General features: G+C 49.2%; 1 protein-coding gene across 1 annotated transcript in view; it reads right to left on the reverse strand.

Moving 5' to 3' along the window:
* The window catches only part of GLRX3 (glutaredoxin 3), a 64,747-nt gene extending 60,036 nt beyond the window's left edge, over nucleotides 1-4,711 (reverse strand). The window contains exon 1 of the mRNA XM_044297186.1: nucleotides 4,595-4,711. Within this exon, the coding sequence (XP_044153121.1) occupies nucleotides 4,595-4,659 (65 nt within the window). The 5' untranslated portion in view covers nucleotides 4,660-4,711. The remainder of the gene's footprint in view (nucleotides 1-4,594) is intronic.
* Between the last annotated feature and the right edge of the window lie 19,498 nt (nucleotides 4,712-24,209).

Here is a 24,209-nt window from a genome sequence, read left to right on the forward strand (position 1 = left end):
TGTGCCCCCTTCACAGAGTTGTAATGCCCAGATGTGCCCCCTTCACAGAGTTGTAATGCCCAGATGTGCCCCCTTCACAGAGTTGTAATGCCCAGATGTGCCCCCTTCACAGAGTTGTAATGCCCAGATGTGCCCCCTTCACAGAGTTGTAATGCCCAGATGTGCCCCCTTCACAGAGTTGTAATGCCCAGATGTGCCCCCTTCACAGAGTTGTAATGCCCAGATGTGCCCCCTTCACAGAGTTGTAATGCCCAGATGTGCCCCCTTCACAGAGTTGTAATGCCCAGATGTGCCCCCTTCACAGAGTTGTAATGCCCAGATGTGCCCCCTTCACAGAGTTGTAATGCCCAGATGTGCCCCCTTCACAGAGTTGTAATGCCCAGATGTGCCCCCTTCACAGAGTTGTAATGCCCAGATGTGCCCCCTTCACAGAGTTGTAATGCCCAGATGTGCCCCCTTCACAGAGTTGTAATGCCCAGATGTGCCCCCTTCACAGAGTTGTAATGCCCAGATGTGCCCCCTTCACAGAGTTGTAATGCCCAGATGTGCCCCCTTCACAGAGTTGTAATGCCCAGATGTGCCCCCTTCACAGAGTTGTAATGCCCAGATGTGCCCCCTTCACAGAGTTGTAATGCCCAGATGTGCCCCCTTCACAGAGTTGTAATGCCCAGATGTGCCCCCTTCACAGAGTTGTAATGCCCAGATGTGCCCCCTTCACAGAGTTGTAATGCCCAGATGTGCCCCCTTCACAGAGTTGTAATGCCCAGATGTGCCCCCTTCACCAGAGTGTAATGCCCAGATGTGCCCCCTTCACACAGTGGTAATGCCCAGATGTGCCCCCTTCACACAGTGGTAATGCCCAGATGTGCCCCCTTCACAGTGGTAATGCCCAGATGTGCCCCCTTCACAGTGGTAATGCCCAGATGTGCCCCCTTCACAGTGGTAATGCCCAGATGTGCCCCCTTCACAGTGGTAATGCCCAGATGTGCCCCCTTCACAGTGGTAATGCCCAGATGTGCCCCCTTCACAGTGGTAATGCCCAGATGTGCCCCCTTCACAGTGGTAATGCCCAGATGTGCCCCCTTCACAGTGGTAATGCCCAGATGTGCCCCCTTCACAGTGGTAATGCCCAGATGTGCCCCCTTCACAGTGGTAATGCCCAGATGTGCCCCCTTCACAGTGGTAATGCCCAGATGTGCCCCCTTCACAGTGGTAATGCCCAGATGTGCCCCCTTCACAGTGGTAATGCCCAGATGTGCCCCCTTCACAGTGGTAATGCCCAGATGTGCCCCCTTCACAGTGGTAATGCCCAGATGTGCCCCCTTCACAGTGGTAATGCCCAGATGTGCCCCCTTCACAGTGGTAATGCCCAGATGTGCCCCCTTCACAGTGGTAATGCCCAAATGTGCCCCCTTCACAGTGGTAATGCTCAAATGTGCCCCCTTCACAGTGGTAATGCTCAAATGTGCCCCCTTCACAGTGGTAATGCTCAAATGTGCCCCCTTCACAGTGGTAATGCTCAAATGTGCCCCCTTCACAGTGGTAATGCTCAAATGTGCCCCCTTCACAGTGGTAATGCTCAAATGTGCCCCCTTCACAGTGGTAATGCCCAAATGTGCCCCCTTCACAGTAGTAATGCCCAAATGTGCCCCCTTACAGTGTTTTGCATTTCTTTCTGGCAAAGTTACCTGGTTCTGCCCCGCAAAATTTATACCAAGTCTAGTGCAGCCCTCAGACAAGAAAATGGTTGGGCACCACTGACCTATCCTGAGGCTAGGTCATCAATACAGGAAACCGGCTACATTAGGCTGAAGTCACACATCTGCTGGCGTTTTCCACAGTTTTGCCTTTTCAGTGGTGTTTTTTGTGGTAAAACACCAGCTCCAGATGTTAGCGGAAGGTCTTTGGGAAATAGGAAATGCAGGGCAGACAAGCGCTCTGGTTCATTAAGTGGTGGGGGGGGGTCCAAAACACAGCACGCCGGGGCTCTTGGTGGTTTTATCAGGCATTTTGATGTCCCCTTTTCTATAGGGCAGGGATGCCCAACCTGGGGGGGGGAGCTGTCGGAGGATGCGCCTAAATTATGACGAGGCGTGCATGCACCTGAGGTAAAGACTACTCCAGTTTTTACTCCTCTTTAATGTCCATTTTCATACATAAATGATAGTAAATTTGCCAGTGACGAGGACAGCTAACAACACCTGTGTGACAAAATATTGGCACATGGCCATTCAAGTTACAAAAAGGATGGCCAAAAACGAGCATAAATGTTTCCACAAAGAAGTCTAAAAAAACAAATAGCGTAGCGAAAAATAAAATAAAAATCTGGTGTTTATTCTTGCGTTTTTACAACCCCCCAAAAAAAACACCAATTCCAAATTAGTGCTTGTAGGGACCCTTATAATGTCATATACTCCATTCACAGCCACAGCTGCACCAAACAAATCCTCCTGCTGTTCTGTACCCCCCCCCCCCCCCCCCCATTATACATTGATAGCCTATGCCAAGAATAGGTCACCAATGCAGAATCCTAGAAAACCCCTGGTGTTAGAGCAGTATAGACGCACTCCAGTTACTGGCCAGCATTCTGAATGCAGCTCTGCAGGTGAATAGAGCGTAAGACATGAGAGCAGCACAAGTAAAGCGACTACAGACTTAGGCTCCATTCACATGTCCGCAATCCTGTTCTGCATTTTGCAGAACAGAATTGCGGACCCATTCATTTCTATGGGGCCGCACAATGTTGTTGCAATTGCGGACAAGATTAGGCATATTCTATTATAGTGCCGGCGATGTGCGGCCCGCAAAATGCGGAACGCACATTGACAGTGTCCTTTTTTTGCGGATCCGCAGATCTGCAAAACACATACGGATGTGTGAATGGACCCTTAGGCGTCTTGCACACGAACATGCCGTGTTTTGCGGTCCGCAAAACACGGATGCCGCCCGTGTGCCTTTCTGCAATTTGCGGAACAGAACAGACGGCCCATTATAGGAATGCCTATTCTTGTGCGCAAAACGGACAAGAATAGGACATGATCTATAATTTTTGCGGGGCCACGGAATGGAGCAACGGATGCAGACAGCACACTGAGTGCTGTCCGAATCTTTTTCAGCCCCATTGAAGTGAATCAGGTATTAGGCCTCTTGCACACAAACGTATTTTCTTTCCGTTCTTTTTGCGGAACCATTCATTTCAATGGGTCCACAATTAAAACGGAAGGTACTCCGTGTGCATTCCGCTTCCATATTTCCATATTTCCGTTCCGCTAAAAGATAGAACATGTCCTATTATTGCCCACATTACGGACAAGGATAGTACTGTTCAATCAGGGGCCAGCTGTTCCGTTACGCAAAATACGGAATGCACACGGATGTCATCCGTATTTTTTGCGGACCGCAAAATACACACGGTCGTGTGCAAGAGGCCTTAGAGGAGACACGTTCCAAGGGGTTTTCCTACTGCAGTTACTTATGCCCTGTCCTCAGGATAGGATAGGCGACAAGGGTCTGACCGCTGGGGTCCCAGCTGATCACGAGAACAGGGGCCCGTGCTCTCCGTTTGATTGGAGCTCCATTCACCTCTATGAGACTGATGTACGAGCGATCGGCTATCTCTGGCGGCCCCAAAGAGCTGGACGGTGCGGCGGTGTGCATGTTTTTTGACACCGATCCATTCAGAAGGGGGGGGGGGCATGGGCTCCCAATCTAATGATCACCGGGGCCCCAATGGTTAGACCCCTGCTGATCAGACCCATCCCCGATCCCAGGGGTTGGCAACCTCCGTCACTCGAGCCGTTCCGAAACTACGACTCCCACCAGAATCTTCCTTTCACTTCTAATGGAGTTGCAAGAACTGTCGAGTAAGTGTGCACATTGGGAGGTTGCCAATCGCTGCCCTACCCGATGCATGCATCAGGGCACGTATCCATAAGCCCCACTTTGCACCCCATTTTGTGGGATACCATGGAGTCTACGTCTTTGTTCACACTGTATTACAGAGGCTGGAAATGACGTGTCGGCGTCTGACATCCACAGGTTTTCAGGCTTTTTTTCTATTTTGCGTGTATATTTTACCGCCTGTTCGATGCCGACCATCTTCAGAGCGTGTTCCAGGCAGGACGCACACGCGCATCACTCTCATCTTCAGAGCGTGTTCCAGGCAGGACGCACACGCGCATCACTCTCCTTTTACAAACGTGTCCCTAATTTTGAAATCAGCGCCATAAAAATATGCGCCGTGTGGACGACAGCATGTACCTGCTGGTGACATCATAAAATATATGTTATGTGAACCATGGCGATCATGAGTGACGTATGCGGCACCTGTCAGAGGTAGACGATGACATACCTGCAATGTGCAGCGCAGTGTGAACAGCGCCTTATAACGCTATTGTACCCAGCGCACTGTACACATGCGGAATGGGGCACAGAGGCATGCTGGGACTTGCAGTTCCACAATACGCAAAGGCCAAAAGTCAGACAGCCCTATAGTGCCCCCCTCATGGCTGCCGCAATGATATCACAGAGGGGACGCCTCATGGTGGTCTCCCCTCCTCATACACAGTCTGCCCCATTTCCGCCGCACACGTACTTGTCACTCTTCTGTAAAAGCTCCTCAAAATGCCTCACGGAGCCGACCTGCAACACCGCCGCCATGTTGCCGGGAAGTACTGCACAGCAGAGCGCCGAGCGATCGATCCGGTGTCTAGAAGTGTCTGTGCGCCTGACCGGAGCCCCGCCTCTAGGACAGCCAGACCTTGCTGGCCGAGCGCAGAGATCGGGATGCGCTGTGTGTGCTGCGGTGCAGGGAGGTGACTTCTACCACTTCCCACATCTGAGCAATGAAATAAAGCTTGGGGGGGACTTTCTTGACACGGGGTCCTCTCCTGACACGGGCCTCTCCTGACACGGGGTCCTCTCCTGACACGGGGTCCTCTCCTGACACGGGGTCCTCTCCTGACACGGGGTCCTCTCCTGACACGGGGTCCTCTCCTGACACGGGGTCCTCTCCTGACACGGGGTCCTCTCCTGACTCGGTGTCCTCTCCTGACACGGGGTCCTCTCCTGACACGGGGTCCTCTCCTGACACGGGGTCCTCTCCTGACACGGGCCTCTCCTGACACGGGGTCCTCTCCTGACACGGGCCTCTCCTGACATGGGGTCCTCTCCTGACATGTTCCTCTCCTGACATTGGCCTCTCCTGACATGTTCCTCTCCTGACATGGGCCTCTCCTGACATGGGCCTCTCCTGACATGTTCCTCTCCTGACATGTTCCTCTCCTGACATGGGGTCCTCTCCTGACATGTTCCTCTCCTGACATGTTCCTCTCCTGACATGGGCCTCTCCTGACATGGTCCTCTCCTGACATGTTCCTCTCCTGACATGTTCCTCTCCTGACACGGGCCTCTCCTGACACGGGCCTCTCCTGACACGGGCCTCTCCTGACACGGGCCTCTCCTGACACGGGCCTCTCCTGACACGGGCCTCTCCTGACACGGGCCTCTCCTGACTTGTCTGATTTAGTAAATACTTATGGGTTTCCCATGAAATAACACTTCTATAGTATCTTTTCAAAACTTTGTGCCCTATTGTTCCTCCTGGAAATGAAATTAGATAAACTGAAAACTGGGTGTTACCATTCCCCGTGTCAATAGGGCTGAGGGTCACCCCATGTACCTGTTAGCACCGATCGGACTGCGGAGGGCTTCCTCTATTGACAAAAGTAACACCCAGTTTTCAATTTAGCTATACATTTCCAGGAGGAATAATGGAGGAACAGCACCACATTATTTCATGGGAAATACAAGTAATAAGCATAACAGACATCAGAAGGATGTGGCTTTCTTTTCTTCTTTTTTTTTTTTTTTTTTACATATCTGGAAGCTGCTTACAGGCGTCACATAGACTAGCAGTGACAGAACGGCCATTACTCCAGCCTGGTCTCCTCCATTAGGCCACCTTGTGACCCCCCCCCTTCCTTCCCATCAGATATGGATGTACCAGAGTGGAGTCCGGTGAGGTTCGGTCCACACTATTTGGGCACCACACTTGACCTTTAGGGCTCATGCCCACGAGCATAATGGCTCAGCCAGTCCACAATATACGGGCGCCGGTCGCGTCCACTCCATGATGCGGCTGCAGACCCATTGACTTGAATGGGCTCGCAATCTGCAACCTACGACCGAACATAGGACTTCACTGATGTTTTGCGGAGCAAAGGCACAGAGCGGAAGCGCTTATGTCGACTTTCGGGTCCTCCGCGCCGCAAAAACATAGAACATATTCTGTGTTTGGCCGTATCTTGCGGAACGAGAACCCATTCAAGTCAGTGTGTTCAAGTCAACACAGCGCATTGCGCTCCGCAGCGTGGGCACGGGGGCCCTTACTCTCGTGGGCATGAGCTCTCAGGCATAATACAGAACTGCATGAAATGAATACAACACCTTCAAGGCTTCAGGCCTTTTCACATTGTTATGTTGTGACCTTGTGCTAAAATAACCCCGTTTCCCCATCATTCTGCACTCAGTACTTCATGAGAAAGTGAAAACTATTTTATTAAAAAAAAAAAAAATTGCAAACAATTTCTGCTGCGCTGAAAGTTCCCAGGAGCACAGCGGCCTCCATAATTCTAAAACTGAAGAAGTTTGGGATAACCAGGACTCTTCCAAGAGCTGGCAGCCTCCCCAAACTAAGTCATTGGGAGAGAAGGGCCTTGGTGACCCAACAGTCACTCTGGATGAGCTCCAAAAATCCTGTGTGCAGATGGGAGAAACGTCCAGGAGGTCAGCCATCACTGAGGCACCAATCTGGGCTTTAGGGGCTGAGGGGCCAGGAAGAAGCCTCTTCTCAATAAAAGACGCATGAAAGCCGTCTGGAGTTTGCAAAAAAGCACTTAAGGGGGTATTCCGATAGGTAAAACTTATCCCCTATCCACAGGATAGGGGGTTAACTATCAGATTGTTGGGGGTCCTACCGCTGGGACCCCCCACCCAACACGAGAACGGGGGGCCCGTACCTCCTGCAGCTCCCCTGAAATGACTGCACACATCCAGAGATAGGTGAGCGCTGAACTCCCATAGAAATGAATGGAGCGGCCGCGCACATGTGAGACCGGCCACTCCGGTCATCTCAGGGGAGCTGCAGGGGGTACGAGGGCAATACCATATTGTGGCACATTATACCACCCCAACAGAGCCAAATACCACAGTCCATTACAAAATACTGCTAGGAGCACAAAATATATCCCCAAAAACTTCCACTGGCCGGCCGTGAGGAGGGGTCAGGCGGCCCTGGAAAAAAATACTAAAAGTGGCCCCCACTTTTTGGCCTCAATTCTAAGCGTCATGTCTGGAGGTCGTCACCTGGCTAAGACCATCCCTAAGTGAAGCATGGTGGTGGCAGCATCAGACTGGGGGGACAGGGAGACTGGTCAGTGTGGAGGGAAAGTACTAAGGCCACCAGGGATGAGCGAATCGACTTCGGATTAAACATCCGAAGTCGATTTGCATAAAACTTTGTTTCAATACTGTACAGAGAGAGCGTCCAATGTATTGGCTCCGATGAGCTGAAGTTATTACTTTGCGAAGTCTCGAGAGGCTTCGGGTAATAGCTTCAGAAATTAATTTCTGCTGTTAAAAACCTTTTACCGAACCTGGTACCTCGGAGTCGAACTTGAGTTCGGGAAATGGCTTTTAACAGCAGAAATTAATTTCTGAAGTTATTACCCGAAGCCTCTCGAGACTTCGCGAAGTAATAACTTCAGCTCATGGGAGCCAATACATTCTAACGCTGTACTGAACGCTCTCTCCGTACAGTATTGAAACCAAGTTTTATGCGAATCGACTTCGGATGTTCCATCTGAAGTCGATTCGCTCATCCCTAAAGGCCACTTTCACATCTGCCGTAGCTGTGTTCTGGATCCTGGAGGATCGTCCGGACACCAACCACAGCATGCAACGGTTTGTGTCCTAATGGGCTCTCCGCTTGTCAGCCGGAGGCGAACGGATGGTTTGTCGCACCCCATTATACTTCAGCGCCAGATTTAGTTAATTCCGGCAGGCTGTTCTCTGACTGAATAGCCTGCTGGAATGAAATATGCAGATGTGAAGATAGCCTAAGATATTCGTAATGAAAACCTGATCTAGAGGGCTCTGGACCTCAGACTGGACCGAAGGTTCACCTTCCAAAAAACCCTAAGCACACCACCAAGACAACACAGGAGCGGCTGAGGGACAACTCTGTGAATGTCCCTGAGGGGCCCGGCCAGAGCCCAGGACCTGAACCAAATCAAACATCTCTGGAGAGACCTGAAGATGGCCGTCCACCGATGCTCCCCATCCAACCTGACAGAACTTGAGAGATCTTCAGAGAAGAATGGCAGAAAATCCCCAAATCCAGGTGTGCAAACCTTGTGTCATCACACCCATTAACCCCCTCACTACAGTAAGCTACCAGGCATACATACCTTACCGCCTTCCCTGTCACCAGGGATTCTGACATTAACGTCTTCACTGCCCTAGACCACCAGGAATATTGACATTAACCTTTTCTCTGCCGCAAACCACCAGCGATACCGACAGCAATCTATTTGCCTTCTTCACTATCATAGACCACCAAGTATTCTGACATTAACCTCTTCACTGCTGTAGTCCACCAGAAATATTGACATTAACCTATTCACTGTCCAAATTCACCAGGGATGCCAAGAGTTACCTCTCCACTGCCTAGAAGACCAGGAATATGATCATTAAACTTTCCCCTGCCACATACCACCAAGAATATGTAATACCCCCAAGAGTTATTCCCATTCCTACACCCTGCTACTGTCTCTAATGGGCTAGCCATAATGTCATCTGTGTATTTATTCCAGGGCCTCTTACACTGTGTAACTGTTGTTATATTACATGTAATATGCTTGGTTCACCAGCAGGTGGCAGTGTATATGGCAAGAGATCTTTAGATAGAATGGAACTTACCGTTCCATTCTCCCCCTTTTGGGCAGAAGTGGGCCAGTCCCGTTTCCTACCAAGGGAGGGGCTGCAGGAAGTTTTCAGTCTGAGGCCTTATTCACACATCAGTTATTTTCCATCAGTGATCGTGAGCCAAAATCACGTGCGGCTCTAAGCGCAGAACAGGAACAGATCTTTCCCTTATACCTTATGTCTGTGTAGCCTCCACTCCTGGTTTTGGCTCACAATCACTGATGGAAATCACTGATGTGTGAATAAGGCTTTAGTCTAGTCTAGAGTTGGAAGGAGAGGAGAATCACCCTGACTCTTACAGATTTACAGACTGAGTATTGCGAGGGTCAACAGGCACCCCACTCCAAGGGTACAAGAACGGTCCTAAAGTCCAGCGATGAAACTAAAGCTGAGTTTAGCACAGCAGAGAGATAAAGCAGAATATTTAGGTGTGTCGGCCAGTTGATGCCCAAAAAACCTGCTGGAACCAAGAGAAACACCACTTCTTGTACGGATACAAGTTAATGCAAGTAAAGCTTTTGAACTTTATAAAAGTCTGGACTTGACTATTTCTCCACCTCCACCCGTACCCTCCCCTTTATTGCTTCGGAGCCTAACCCTGGGGAGCAATGGTATCCAGGTAGGAGCACCGTGACACACACAGAAAACTATTGAGGCCGCACCACATCACTCAGCATTCTGATAAACCTGGGACACGATCGGCCCTGGGGGGAGCGGCACAATGCTGATACAGACCTAACCTATTTGCCTGGATGTTACATGGCCCTGTATATCTGGCTGCTACATGGTTAATTACAGTGCATTCAGAAAGTCTTCAGACTCTCACTTCACTTTATATTTTATCTTGTGGCCTTGTGCTAAAGTTAAAACAAAAATTCAACTGTTTCCCCATCATTCTGCACTCAGTATCTCGTGTGCAGTGATTACAGCCTCCAGTCTTCTTGGTATGATGCCAAACGGTTTTCACACCTGGATTAGGGGTTTTTCTGCCATTCTTCTCTGCAGATCCTCTCAAGCTCTGTCAGATTAGAGGGGAACTGTCGGTGAACAACCATTTTCAGGTCTCTACAGAGATGTTCAATTGGGTTCAGGTCAGGACGCTGACTGGACCATTCAAGAAAATTCTGAGTTGTCCCTAAGCCACTCATATGTTGTCTTGGCAGTGTGCTTAGGGTCATTGTCTTGTTGGAAGGTGAACCTTCAGCCCAAATTGAGGTCCAGAGCCCTCTGGATCAGGTTTTAATTTAGAATATCTCTGTACTTTGCTCCATTCAGCTTTCCCTCAACCCTGACCAGTCTTCCTTATCCCAGCCACTGAGAAACACCCCCACAGCATGATACTGCCACCACCACCAATCTTCACTGCAGGCAAGGGATTGGGCAGGTGATGAGCAGGGCCTGGTTTACTCCAGACTTGACGGCTAGAATTGAAGCCAAAAAGTTAAATCTTGGTTTTATTAGACTAGAGAATCTTGTTTATCACAGTCTGAGAGCCCTTAAGGTGCCTTTTTTTTCATGTGTCTTTTACTGAGGAGAGGCTTCTTTCTGGCCACTCTGCTATAAAGCCCAGATTGGTGGAGTGCTGCAGTGATAGTTGACCTTCTGGAATTTTCTCCCATCTCCACACAGGATCTTTGGAGCTCAGCCAGAGTGACCATTGGGTTCTTGGCCACCCATCTTCCCAAGGCCCTTTCCCCCGATTACTTAGTTTGGTCAAGTGACCAGCTCTGGTTATTCCAAACTTTATCTATTTAAGAACTATGATGGTCACTGTGCTCTTGAGAACTTTCAGTACAGCAGAAATGTTTTTCTCCTCTTCTCCAGATCTGTGCCTCCACACAATCCTGTCTCTGAGCTCTACGGGCAGTTCTTTCCACCTCATGTCTTGATTTTTCCTCTGATATGCATTGTCAGCTGTGAGACCTTATGTAGACAGGGCTGTGTCTATCCAAACCATGTCCAATCAAGGTATAGAAACATCTCATAGATGACACCAAGAGAAATGGGGGACCCCCAGAGATAAATTTTAACTGTCATGACAAAGGGTATGAATTCTTATGTCCATGTGAAGAATTATGGAGGCCACTGTGCTCTTGAGACCTTTCAGTACAGCAGAAATGTTTTTCTCCCCTTCTCCAGATCTGTGCCTCCACACAAGCCTGTCTCTGAGCTCTAGAGGCAGTTCTTTCCACCTCATGTCTTGGTTTTTCCTCTGATACGCATTGTCAGCTGTGAGATCTTATATATATATATATATATATATATATATATGTCTGTCCAAATCATGTCCAATCAAGGTGTAGAAACATCTCATAGATGATTAAGAGAAATGGGGGACCACCAGAGATACATTTCAAGTGTCATAGCAAAAGGTATGATTTCTTATTTTACTTACGTCCATGTGAAATTTTAGTTTTTTCTTTTGAATAAATTTTCAAACATTTCTAAAATTCGGTTTTCACTTTCTCATTATGGGATATTGAGTGCACAAGGCCGCAACTAAATGTGGAAAAAAAATGAAAGGGTCTGAAGACTTTCTGAACTCATTGTAAAATAGTAATAAATTGTAAACTCTAAGCATGAAATAATTTGCTTCCTTCCACGTCTTCCCGAGCGACATTCTCCAGGATACTTCTCATTGAGCAATCTGGTGCAGGGGACAAGCCTTTCTCCGTCTCCCCAGCGCATATTGATCAAAGATGCAGCAGGGGAAGCACATCTGGCCATTCCTCAGAGGTGGGCGAAGCATCCAGACACATACCAGTCAGTAGGGTCGTTTTTTTTATGCAGACTGTGTCATTTTGATATTTTCGCAATCCCTCATCTCATTACCTAATTTATTACAGGAAATTGAAAGGTTCAGAAGCCTCTCTGGAATTAAAGTCAATTATGACAAGTCTAATATTCCTATCCAAATCTTTCTTCTCACAAAGGAAAGTGCATCCAAATTAACACTGTCTAGAAAATATCTGGGGATAAATAATATTAATCCCCCATTCCACTTCATACGGCATTCGTCTCTGCCATCACTGCAAGCTGGAAATGTCTTCAAGGTAGACTTTGAGGATATTACGATGTGGGATGGCAGTGTTTGGTTACATAGAGATTATTATGCTGATGCGCTGTTTTAGTGACAGTTATTAAAATGTGAAAAAGTCACTTTTACTTAGCTTCATGTGATTCAGCTCTTCACTATATATTTTAATTTATGAGATTATGGGAAGCTCTTAACCTCATGGCTGATCCACTTTTTAAAGGTGGCTTTCAACCTTGTCGGAAACTCCATCGTGGCCGATGGTCCCCTTTTGGCTTTACTAGGCCATAATCATGATGTGCTACGCTCCTCATAGTATACCTAGGGTTAAGATGAGGAAAATCAGAAAAATTATATTTGTAATTAGACCTCAGATCAGACCCCCAGTCTTCATCAGACCTGAGATAGGACCCCTGATCTGTATAAGACCTAAGATCAGACCCCCAATCTTCATCAGTCCCCCAGTGTTCATCAGCCCTTAGATCAGACCCCCAATCTTCATCAGATCCCCAGTGTTCATCAGACCTAAGATCAGACCCCCAATCTTCATCAGATCCCCAGTGTTCATAAGACCTCAGATCAGACCCCCAGTCTTCATCAGACCTGAGATAGGACCCCCAATCTGTATAAGACCTAAGATCAGACCCCCAATCTTCATCAGTCCCCCAGTGTTCATCAGCCCTAAGATCAGACCCCCAATCTTCATCAGATCCCCAGTGTTCATCAGACCTAAGATCAGACCCCCAATCTTCATCAGATCCCCAGTGTTCATAAGACCTCAGATCAGACCCCCAGTCTTCATCAGACCTGAGATAGGACCCCGAATCTGTATAAGACCTAAGATCAGACCCCCAATCTTCATCAGTCCCCCAGTGTTCATCAGCCCTTAGATCAGACCCCCAATCTTCATCAGATCCCCAGTGTTCATCAGACCTAAGATCAGACCCCCAATCTTCATCAGATCCCCAGTGTTCATAAGACCTCAGATCAGACCCCCAGTCTTCATCAGACCTGAGAAAGGACCCCCAATCTGTATAAGACCTAAGATCTGACCCCCAATCTTCATCAGTCCCCCAGTGTTCATCAGCCCTTAGATCAGACCTAAGATCGGCCGATATTCAGGATTTTCAATGTTATTAATATTGGCATCTATTTTGCCGATAACAAATTGGGAACAAAGATCGAGCTGCTGTCAGCGCGATCGGTTCCCTCAGCAGCACAGGGGAGAAGGAAGCAGTGTCTCCCTCCCCCTGTGCCGCTGCTGCCACCAGTGAGAGGAGAGAGGAAAGAAGAGAAGAGGAGGGGAGGGGCTGCGCCACCAATGATGTTAATTCACTCATTCATATACAGGAGGCGGGAGCTGCAGAATCACATAGCCAGCTCCCGACCTCTATGAGCGGTAGCTGCGATCTGCGGTACGGCACCTGAGGGGTTAACTGCCGCAGATCGCAGCTACCGCTCATAGAGGTCGGGTGCGGCTGTATGATTCTGCAGCCAGCACCCGCCTCCTGTATATGAATTAATGGGCGAGTTATCTTCATTGGTGGCACAGTGCGCCCCCCAACCCCAGTATTAAAGACATTTGTGGTGCAGTGCACACCCCCCAACCCCAGTATTAAAAGAATTGGTGGCGCAATGCGCCCCCCCACCCAAGCCCCCCAGTATTAATCATTGGTGGCAGTGGACACAGGGTCCCCTCCTCCTCATTGGTGGCAGTGGCAGCTTCTGATCGGAACCCCAGCAGTGTAATCGCGGGGCTCCGATCGGTTACCATGGCAGCCAGGACGCTCCTGAAGCCCTGGCTGCCATAGTCAGCTCCCTGCTGCTGTGTGCACAAAGCACCGAGCAGCAGGGAGAGTGTAAAGTCCTATTCACCCTAATAGAGATCTATTAGGGTGAATAGGACAAGGGTTCTAGCCCCTAAGGGGGGCTAATAGTTAGAAAGAAAAAAAAAGTTTAAAAAACCCCACAAACACCAAAATATTAAGTATAAATGAAAAAGAAAGATTTACAAAAAAAAAAAGATAAACGTTAACAATAAGCATGTTCATTTTCAGCAGATTTGTGTAGGAATTTTTTGTTTTTTCAAAAATGAAAATGCACAGAATATCAGTATAAATTATCGGCTATCGGCCTGAAAGTTCACAGATTATCGGTATCGGCTCTAAAAAATCAAAATTAATATCGGTCTATCCCTACTACATTCTGTGCAGTCAGGACACAGTGCTTTGTGCAGCCCAGAAGAAGACCAAGGAGCGGTGAGTACAGCCAGTGCTAGCAGCGCTACACTCACCATTCTCCACACCTCCTGCATACTAATTTGGGAAAAAAAGGTGTGTCTTATAAACCAAAAAATACGGTATATATCGCTCATCAACACTGCAGCCAGTGATCAGTTGCTGTGATGGCTACAGCATGTCACCATTGCGAACAGACCAACATGGGACCATGAAGCAGTAGGGTGGTAATGTCCAAATTTGTACTTTTGGCAAACAAAAGAGGTACCAAAAGTGAAATCACTTGAGCAACGTCATGTACAAAAACATAGGAAACGTATTAGTATACAAATAAATTCTTATGCATTAAGGGTACAGCGACACTAGTATACGGCCAGGTTCCCAGAGTAGCGGTGATCCCGCAAAAATGCGGCGTGTTGGATTTCTTGCAGTCATTTTTATGGGATCACCGCTACTCTGCGAGCCTGGCCAGGACAGCGTCTCATCTCGCATGTAGTCGTATCCTCAAAGCAAAACATTTCTATCTATAGGTGAAGAATTTCTCATTTAAAGTTATTTCGACTATTTTGATGCAAAAAAAAATTAAAATCCACTTTTATTTTAATCTATTTGAGCTTTATTACTCACCTCTCTGCAGCAGTGGTCTCTACACTTTCTGTAGAGGCAGCAGCCCTATCAGTGTGACCATCAAGTACCTCTATCTCCCAGGAGTGGTTTGTAGATGTCTCTTGCAGACCCTGCTTCCCCAGTTGATGAAGCTCTGTTTTGGGGGGTCTTCCTTCTCTGGATAGAAATAGTCCCTCCGCTCATAAATTGCACTATGGTATGCAGTCCCCCCATTTTCTTCTCCGGTAACAAGAGAGATATAACATATCCGACTCTGAAGGCAGGAGGGCGCTATCAGAGAGGAAAGTGTACATAAAAGGCCTAACAATATTTTGTAGCATGTACTGTATATTGCTATAATACATTTGAAATGTCCTGTTCGTTGCATATTAATATTTTTCCTGGGTTAACCCCTTTAAGGCTACTTTCACACTTACGTTGTTAATTCCGGTATTGAGATCCGGCAGACGATGTCAATATCGGCATTAAACTGATCCGTTTTAATTTTGCACATCAGGATGCATCCTTTCCGTTAGGACGCGGTTGTGTGAAATCAAAACGGAAAAAAACGGATCCATCACTAAATACATTGAAAGTCAATGGGTGACGGATCCGGTTTTTTAAGCTCCTAAAAAAAACGGATCAGTCATCATTGACTTATATTGCTTTTAGTGCAGGATCCATTTTTATGACCGGACACAAAACCGCAGCTTGCAGCGGTTTTGTATCCGGTCACAAAACGGAATGCTGCCGGAACGGATCTCTTTCCATTCAGAATGCACGAGATGTAAACGGAAACGTTTTTTTCCAGGTATATTGAGATGCTCTGCCGGATCTCAATACCAGAAAACTACAACGAAAGTGTGAGAGTAGCCTAACATCATCATTATGTTATTCAGTTGCACCATTGCGGTGAAAAATAGCATTCTAATAATATGTTAATCACAGAGGGGTGGTGGGTCCGAGCCCCTCAGAGCACTACAGCTCCTCCGCCCTCCTGGTCACTCCATCCATCCCCTTACAGGAGGAGGCATCTTGCCTGGACCTGTAATCTGGCACCTGCACCGTAGGTCACACTATCTACGCATGCGCTGCTTGGAAAGCAGGGTCAACCCTATTTAATCAAGCATAATGCCTAGATGGGTTGATCCTGCTGAGTAGTGTTAAGCAAACCTGTTATTTAAGGTCTGTGCCCAAAGTTCGGGTTCGGGTTATCCGGTAACGAAATCCATAACGGGATTCTTCGATAACTCGAACCCGAACTTTGGGCGCAGAACTTAAAAAACAGGTTCGCTCAACACTACTGCTGAGTAAATGATACCTGTTTTATGATATTCTTTTGCACCATTCTGGTGAAAATTAACATTTAATCGGGGGGGGTCTGAGCTGGTTCCCTTAATTGACAATGCAGGAGTGAGAATAAAGGGTCAGTCAAGATGAATGGGGACAGGACAGTGGCTTATGTAAGAGAGGAGGAGATCTGGTGCCCTCGGGGGCTCGGGCCCCTTTGTGCTCTGAAAACCGAATTAACATATAAATTAAATGTTAATTTTCAGCAGAGTGGAGCAATGGAATATGATAAGACAGGTATTGTTTTACTCTGCAGGACCAACCCAATCAGGCACTCTACCTGGTGTAATAGGGTTGATCCTGCTGACAGGTGTTCTTTAAGATTGTCCATTAAAAAATTATCATGCTGAACTTTATGAACCAGCGGTGGTGGTACATTATAAAATCACTACCTTAGGCGCCAACAGGGCTTGCCCCACCCTCGCCCCCACAGCCCATTACTACATCCAGCTGCTCAAGCGACATTACATATGGTGCATCCACACCTTTCCCCTTGTACACCCGCCATCTCTCTCCAGCTATGATCAGCCCTCTCCTCCACTCTCCACTTCAAGATGGGCTCATGGAAGTCTAAGAGCCAATCCTCAGCTAACGATCCCAAAAAATACATCGGGGTATCACCCTTTTTTGTGAAAGGGCAGTTACCCTATAAGGCTGGTTTCACACGGGCGTTGCGGGAAAAGCTGCGGGTGCGTTGCGGGAACACGCGCGATTTTTCCGTGCGAGTGCAAAACATTGGAATGCGTTTTGCACGCGCGTGAGAAAAATCTGCATGTTTGGGATCGGGGTTGTGTAGATTGTATTATTTTCCCTTATAACATGGTTATAAGGGAAAATAATAGCATTCTGAATACAGAATGCATAGTACAATAGCGCTGGAGGGGTTAAAAAAAATTAAATTTTTTTTTATCTCACCTTAATCCAGCTGCTCGCGCAGCCCGGCTTCTCTTCTGTCTTCTTCTTTGCTGTGTACAGGAATAGGACCAGTGGTGACGTCACTCCGGTCATCACATGGTCCATCACATGAACTTTTACCATGGTGATGGATCATGTGACGGACCATGTGATGACCGAATTGACGTCACCACAGGTCCTTTTCCTGTACACAGCAAAGAAGAAGACAGAAGGAGATGCCGGGCTGCGCGAACAAGTGGATTAAGGTGAGTTATATTATTTTTTAGGTTTTTTTTAACCCCTGCAGCGCTATTGTACTATGCATTCTGTGTTCAGAATGCTATTATTTTCCCTTATAACCATGTTATAAGGGAAAATAATAATGATCGGGTCTCCATCCCGATCGTCTCCTAGCAACTGTGCGTGAAAATCGCACCGCATCCGCACTTGCTCGGGGATGCTTGTGATTTTCACGCAGCCCCATTCACTTCTATGGGGCCTGCGTTGCATGATAAACGCACATTATAGAGCTTGCTCCGATTTTCACGCAATGCACAAGTGATGCGTGAAAATCACTGCTCATCTGCACAGCCCCATAGAAATGAATGGGTCTGGATTCAGTGCGGGTGCAATGCGTTCAGCTCCCGCATCGCACCTGCGCGGAATACTCGCCCGTGTGAAAGGGGCCTAAAGTGGATCAGTCAGCCTCCAGACATGGCTGCTTCAAAAAATGAAATAACAATTGTAAAGCAGGTTTTCCTAAAATTCTGTGTTGTGTTGTTCCTCTGTTATTCCTATTGTCACCATTCTCCTTGTTAAAGGGGCATGCCTCTATGCTGTCAGCACTGACAGGACAGTGTCAGGGTACACGGCATGGCTGGGTCATGTGGCACTTGTGACGTGGTTGCGATGCCCTCGTTTACCGCTGTACGGGCCGCGGCGAGCTCTAATTACTTTTAGTCGGTCTGCATTGTTAATGGCCATGCGGCACCTGCAATACCACACGTTCATTAAAAGCACAGACTGATTAAACAGTGCGGTCTGATACGTTTAATTAAAGCCCACTAGCCACGCAGTCCTTGACCACAGAGCAGCCGCGTTGCAAGAGCGACGCGACTGTGTGATCTTACTGTGCAGGGACACACCCCAAACTGGTAACACCCAGTAGGTCATTTATGCTGGTTGCACATAATTCAGTTGTGTTGATTTTTTGTGAGCCAGACACGGCTGATATATGTACTGCACCGGACGGAAAACCTGGCATGCATGATTTACCAACCAACGATATTTGACATCCAGCATCACAACTGATGCACCGGATGATTATGAATGACTCCATAGAAAACTCTGGGAACAGTTCTAAGTGCAGTTTCCCTCTGGTGATTCTGCCCCGGCCTGCTGTATGTGAGAGGGCCCTTATTCATGCATGTCTAGGAGGAATAACTGAGGAATTGCACAATGTAACAATGCTCCAGAATTATTACCATATTTTCTCAGGTTTTAGAGGAGGACAATAAGAAACAAATTGTTTTTATTAGACCTCAGATCATACCAGCAATCAGACCCCCAATGTTAATAAGACCCCCATTCAGACCTCAGATCAGACCCCATGCCACAAATCAAATACAATTTAAAAAACCAACTTACTGCTCCAGACGTCATGGGCTCCCAGGATCCAGCTCTTTCTCTTCTTCCTGCGTCGGCTGTGCCGGGGAGAAGAATATGGAGGAGCTGTGGAGTGGCGCCCCTACAGGAGAGGTAAGTATTTTATTTCACTGGCGCTGGGGACATGGTGGCACTGGGAGGCAAGCTGGTGGCACTGGGGGGCAAGCTGGTGGCACTGGGGGGCAAGCTGATGGCACTGGGGGGCAAGCTGGTCACACTAGGCAGCAAGCTGGTGGCACTGGGGGGCAGCTGATGGCACTGAGGGGACAGCTGAGGGGGCAGCTGATGGCACGGGGGACAGCTGATGCCACTGGAGGGACAGCTGATGGCACTGAGGGGGAAGCTGATGGCACTGGGGGACAGCTGATGGCACTGGGGGGACAGCTGATGGCACTGGGGGGACAGCTGATGGCACTGAGGGGGCAGCTGATGGCACTGAGGGGGCAGCTGATGGCACTAGGGGGCAGCTGATGGCACTGGGGGGCAGCTAATGGCAATGGGGGCAGCTGATGGCACTGGGGGGCAGCTGATGGCACTGGGGGGGTAGCTGATGGCACTGGGGGGTAGCTGAAGGCACTGGGGGGCAGCTGATGGCACTGAGGGGGCAGCTGATGGCACTAGGGGCAGCTGATGGCACTGGGGGGCAGCTGATGGCACTGGGGGGCAGCTAATGGCACTAGGGGGCAGCTGATGGCACTGGGGGACAGCTGATGGCACTGGGGGGACAGCTGATGGCACTGGGGGCAGCTAATGGCACTAGGGGGCAGCTGATGGCACTAGAGGGCAGCTGATGGCACTGGGGGGGCAGCTAATGGCACTAGGGGGCAGCTGATGGCACTGGGGGCAGCTAATGGCACTAGGGGGCAGCTGATGGCACTGGGGGCAGCTGATGGCACTGGGGGGCAGCTGATGGCACTGGGGGGGGGGCAGCTGATGGCACTAGGGGGCAGCTGATGGAACTAGGGCGGAGCCTGATGGCACTGGGGGACAGCTGATGGCACTGGGGGACAGCTGATGGCACTGAGGGGGCAGCTGATGGCACTGGGGGGCAGCTGATGGCACTAGGGGACAGCTGATGGCACTGGGGGACAGCTGATGGCACTGAGGGGGCAGCTGATGGCACTGGGGGGGCAGCTGATAACACTGGGGGGCAGCTGATGGCACTAGGGGACAGCTGATGGCACTGGGGGACAGCTGATGGCACTGAGGGGGCAGCTGATGGCACTGGGGGGCAGCTGATGGCACTAGGGGGCAGCTGATGGCACTAGGGGACAGCTGATGGAACTAGGGCGGAGCCTGATGGCACTGGGGGGGTTGATGAGTTTTTATAAAGAAAAACATTCTTTTAATTAGTTTTTGTTATTAGAGTACTCGAAAAATAGTTGGATTAATCAATAGAGGACTCGGTAGCTGCAGCCCTAGGGCAAAACAACACGCTGTATGGATATGACCAGGCAGGGACATAGCTATAGGGGGGTGCAGAGGTCGCTACCGGGTCCAGGAGCCTGCGGGGCCCAAAGACCCTTCTTCTGCCACATGAGAAGACACCGGTATTATAGAAAGTTCATGCAGGTCAAGTTACACCTCTGGCTGGAGGGAAGGGGTTAGGTTGAGAATTTGGCATGGGGGGGGGGGGGGTGCCGTGTTTCAATTTGTGTCCCAGGCAGCAGGAAGGCGATGTGCTTCCCTGCTCCTGGCCACAAAGCCCTGAGGGAAGGGGGGTCCAAGCTGAACTCTTGTGCCAGGGCCCCTGAGGCTTTAGCTACATCCCTGGGAGAAGACTCACCTGACGCACTCCAGTTCCAGCCCTGGTCTCCTTTGGACCTGACGTGTGATATGCCATCTACAGGAATGTCACCACTGCCGCCATGCAGTGACCTCAGCGGTGATGTGTGAAGGCTGCCTCCTCTGGGGCTATTGATTGGACAGCAGCTTTGATGGTTCAGCAGAGACCGGAAGCGGAGGAGAAGGGAGTTTGGTTTCTTTAAAGGGGTCGTCTCTCACTCCAGTAAGTGGCATGTATCATGCAGAGAAAGTTACCACAAGGCACTTACTAGTGTATTGTGATTGTCCATATTGCCTCCTTTGCTGGCTTGATTCATTTCTCCATCAAATTATACACTGCTCGTTTCCATGGATACGACCACCCTGCAATCCAGCAGCAGTGGTCATGTTTGCACACTATAGGAAAAAGCGCCGGCTTCTCTGGTGGCCGGGACCGCGGGAGGGCACATAGGAGCCGGTGCTTTTCCTATAGGCCCCTTTCACACAGGCGAGTTTTCCGTGGGGGTGCGATGCGTGCGGTGAACGTATTGCACCCGCACTGAATCCGGACCCATTCATTTCTATGGGGCTGTTCACATGAGCGGTGATTTTCATGCATCACTTGTGCGTTGAGTGAAAATCGCAGCATGCTCTATATTGTCCGATTTTCACACGACGCAGGCCCCATAGAAGTGAATGGGAAGCGTGAAAATCGCATAGCATTCGCAAGCAAGTACGGATGCGGTGCGATTTTCACGCACGGTTGCTAGGAGACGATCGGGATGGAGACCCGATCATTATTATTTTCCCTTATAACATGGTTATAAGGGAAAATAATAGCTTTCTGAATACAGAATGCATAGTAAACCAGCGCTAGAGGGGTTAAAAAATAAAATAAAATTTAACTCACCTTAGTCCACTTGATCGCGAAGCCTGGCATCTCCTTGTGTCTCCTCTGCTGAACAGGACCTGGGGTGAGCTGCTGCATTAAATAGAGGTTAAGGACCTTTGATGACGTCACTCCGGTCATCACATGGTCTTTTACCATGGTGAACCATGTGATGACCGGAGTGACATCATCAAAGGTCCTTAAAGAGGACCTTTCACTAATATACAAACTCAAAACTAACTATACCTGTGGGCAGAGCGGCGCCCAGGGGTCCCCCTGCACTTACTAGTATGCCTGGGCGCCGCTCCGTTCGCCCGGTATATGCTCCGGCGTCTCAGCTCCGTCTGTTGTATTGGACAGATTTTTTTGTAGGAGGCGTGTCCCTTGCTGCAGTGCTGGCCAATCGCAGCGCACAGCTCATAGACTGGCATTTTCCCGCAACGCACCCGCCTCTTATCCGGGCAAAAAAACTGACGCCCGTGTGAAAGAGGCCATAGTGTGCAAGTACGACCACCGCTGATGGATTGCAGGGTGGTCGTAACCATAGAATCGAGCAGTGTATAATGTGATGGAGAAATGAATCAAGCCAGCAAAGGAGGCAATATGGAGAATCACAATACATTATTAAGGGGCTTAATGCCATTTGTTAAAGTGAGACTGCCCCTTTAAGCAAAGCTCTTGGTAAAGTTGGTTTACTCAATGCACCGGAACAATAGGAAATACAGAAATGCTGTCACGCCGCCCAACTTTAGAAAATCGCAAAGAGGGACAATATATGGCGGCGCGCATCGCTGCAATCTTTTTCTAACTAGGCCACGCCTCTAACTCCGCCCAAAGCATAATTACTGACCCCCGTCACAACCGCAGCAGCCGGGGGTCGGTTTGGTGAGTGGAAGGTCCTTTATTTTTTTAACAGCATGTGAGCGGTTTTTCTTGCGCTTCAATATCTATTTAAATATTAGCACATAAATTCACACTGGCGTTTTGGTTTCCGTTTCCGAGATCCGTTCAGGGCTCTCACAAGCGGTCCAAAACAAATCAGTTTTGCCCTAATGCATTCTGAATGGTAAGGGTACTTTCACACTTGCGTTTTTCTTTTCCGGCATAGAGTTCCGTCACAGGAGCTCTATACCGGAAAAGAACTGATCAGGATTATCCCCTTGCATTCTGAATGGAGAGTAATCCGTTCAGTTTGCATCAGGACGTCTTCAGTTCAGTCGTTTTGACTGATCAGGCAAAAGAGAAAACCGCAGCATGCTAGGGTTTTCTCTCCGGCGAAAAAAAACTGAAGACTTGCCTGAACGCCGGATCCGGCATTTTTTCCCATAGGAATGTATTAGCGCCGTATCCGGCATTCAGAATATTGGAATGCCGGATCCGTCGTTCCGGCATGCGCATGCGCAGATCGGTAAAAATGTGAAAAAATGTACAAGACGGATCCGTCTGTCCGCATGACAAGCGGAAAGACGGATCCATCCTTGCAATGCATTTGTGAGACGGATCCGCATCCGGATCCGTCTCACAAATGCTTTCAGTCAGCGGCAGATCGGCGGATCCGGCGGCCAGTTCCGACGACGGAACTGCCCGCCGGATCACACTGCCGCAAGTGTGAAAGTAGCCTTAAGGATCCGCTCAGAATGCATCAGTTTGCCTCCGTTCCGTCTCCATTGCGCTCTGGAGGCGGCCTGCACTGTTTCGTTGTCTGTCTGATGAAACTGAGCCAAATGGATTTTCACTGACACAATAGAAAACGGATCCGTCCCCCATTGACTTTCAATGATGTTCAAGACGGATCCGTTTTGGCGATGTTACAGATAATACAAACGGATCCGTCCTGAACGGATGCAGACGGTTGTAATATCTGAACGGATCCGTCTGTGCAGATCTATGGCGGATGAAAGCAGCCCCAAGGTAGAAATAATGAAGTTCTGGTCTAATCTACAGCTACTTTCACACTAGCGTTCGGGTGTCCGCTTGTGAGTTCCGTTTGAAGGGGCTCACAAGCGGCCCGAACGTCCAGCCCTAATGCATTCTGAGTGGACGCGGATCCGCTCAGAATGCATCAGTCTGGCACCGTCTGTCCTCCGCTCCGCTCAGCAGGCGGACACCTGAACACTGCTTGCAGCGTTCGGGTGTCCGCCAGGCCGTGCGGAGGCAAACGGATCCGTCCAGACTTACAATGGAAGTCAATGGGGAAGGATCCGTTTGAAGTTGACACAATATGGCTCAATTTTCAAACTGATCCGTCCCCCATTGACTTTCAATGTAAAGTCTGGACGGATCCGTCTGAGTAACTTTCACACTGAATTTTTTCTACTATATAATGCAGACGGATCCGTTCTGAACGTATCCCATCGTCTGCATTAGGCCTCTTTCACACTTGCGTTGTCCGGATCCGGCGTGTACTCAACTTGCCGGAATTACACGCCGGATCCGGAAAAACGCAAGTGTACTGAAAGCATTTGAAGACGGATCAGTCTTCAAAATGCTTTCAGTGTTACTATGGCAGCCAGGACGCTATTAAAGTCCTGGTTGCCATAGTAGGAGCGGGGAGCAGGGGAGCGGTATACTTACAGTCCGCTGCGGCTCCCGGGGCGCTCCAGAGTGACGTCAGAGCGCCCCATGCGCATGGATGACGTGTCCATGCGATCACGTCATCCATGAGCGTGGGGCGCCCTGACGTCACTCTGGAGCGCCCCGGGAGCCGCACGGACGGTAAGTATACTGCTCCCCGCTCCCCACTACACTTTACCATGGCTGAACAGGACTTTAGCGTCCCGGCAGC

Source organism: Bufo gargarizans, chromosome 6, assembly GCF_014858855.1.
Source record: "Bufo gargarizans isolate SCDJY-AF-19 chromosome 6, ASM1485885v1, whole genome shotgun sequence".
NCBI classification, from domain to species: domain Eukaryota; kingdom Metazoa; phylum Chordata; class Amphibia; order Anura; family Bufonidae; genus Bufo; species Bufo gargarizans.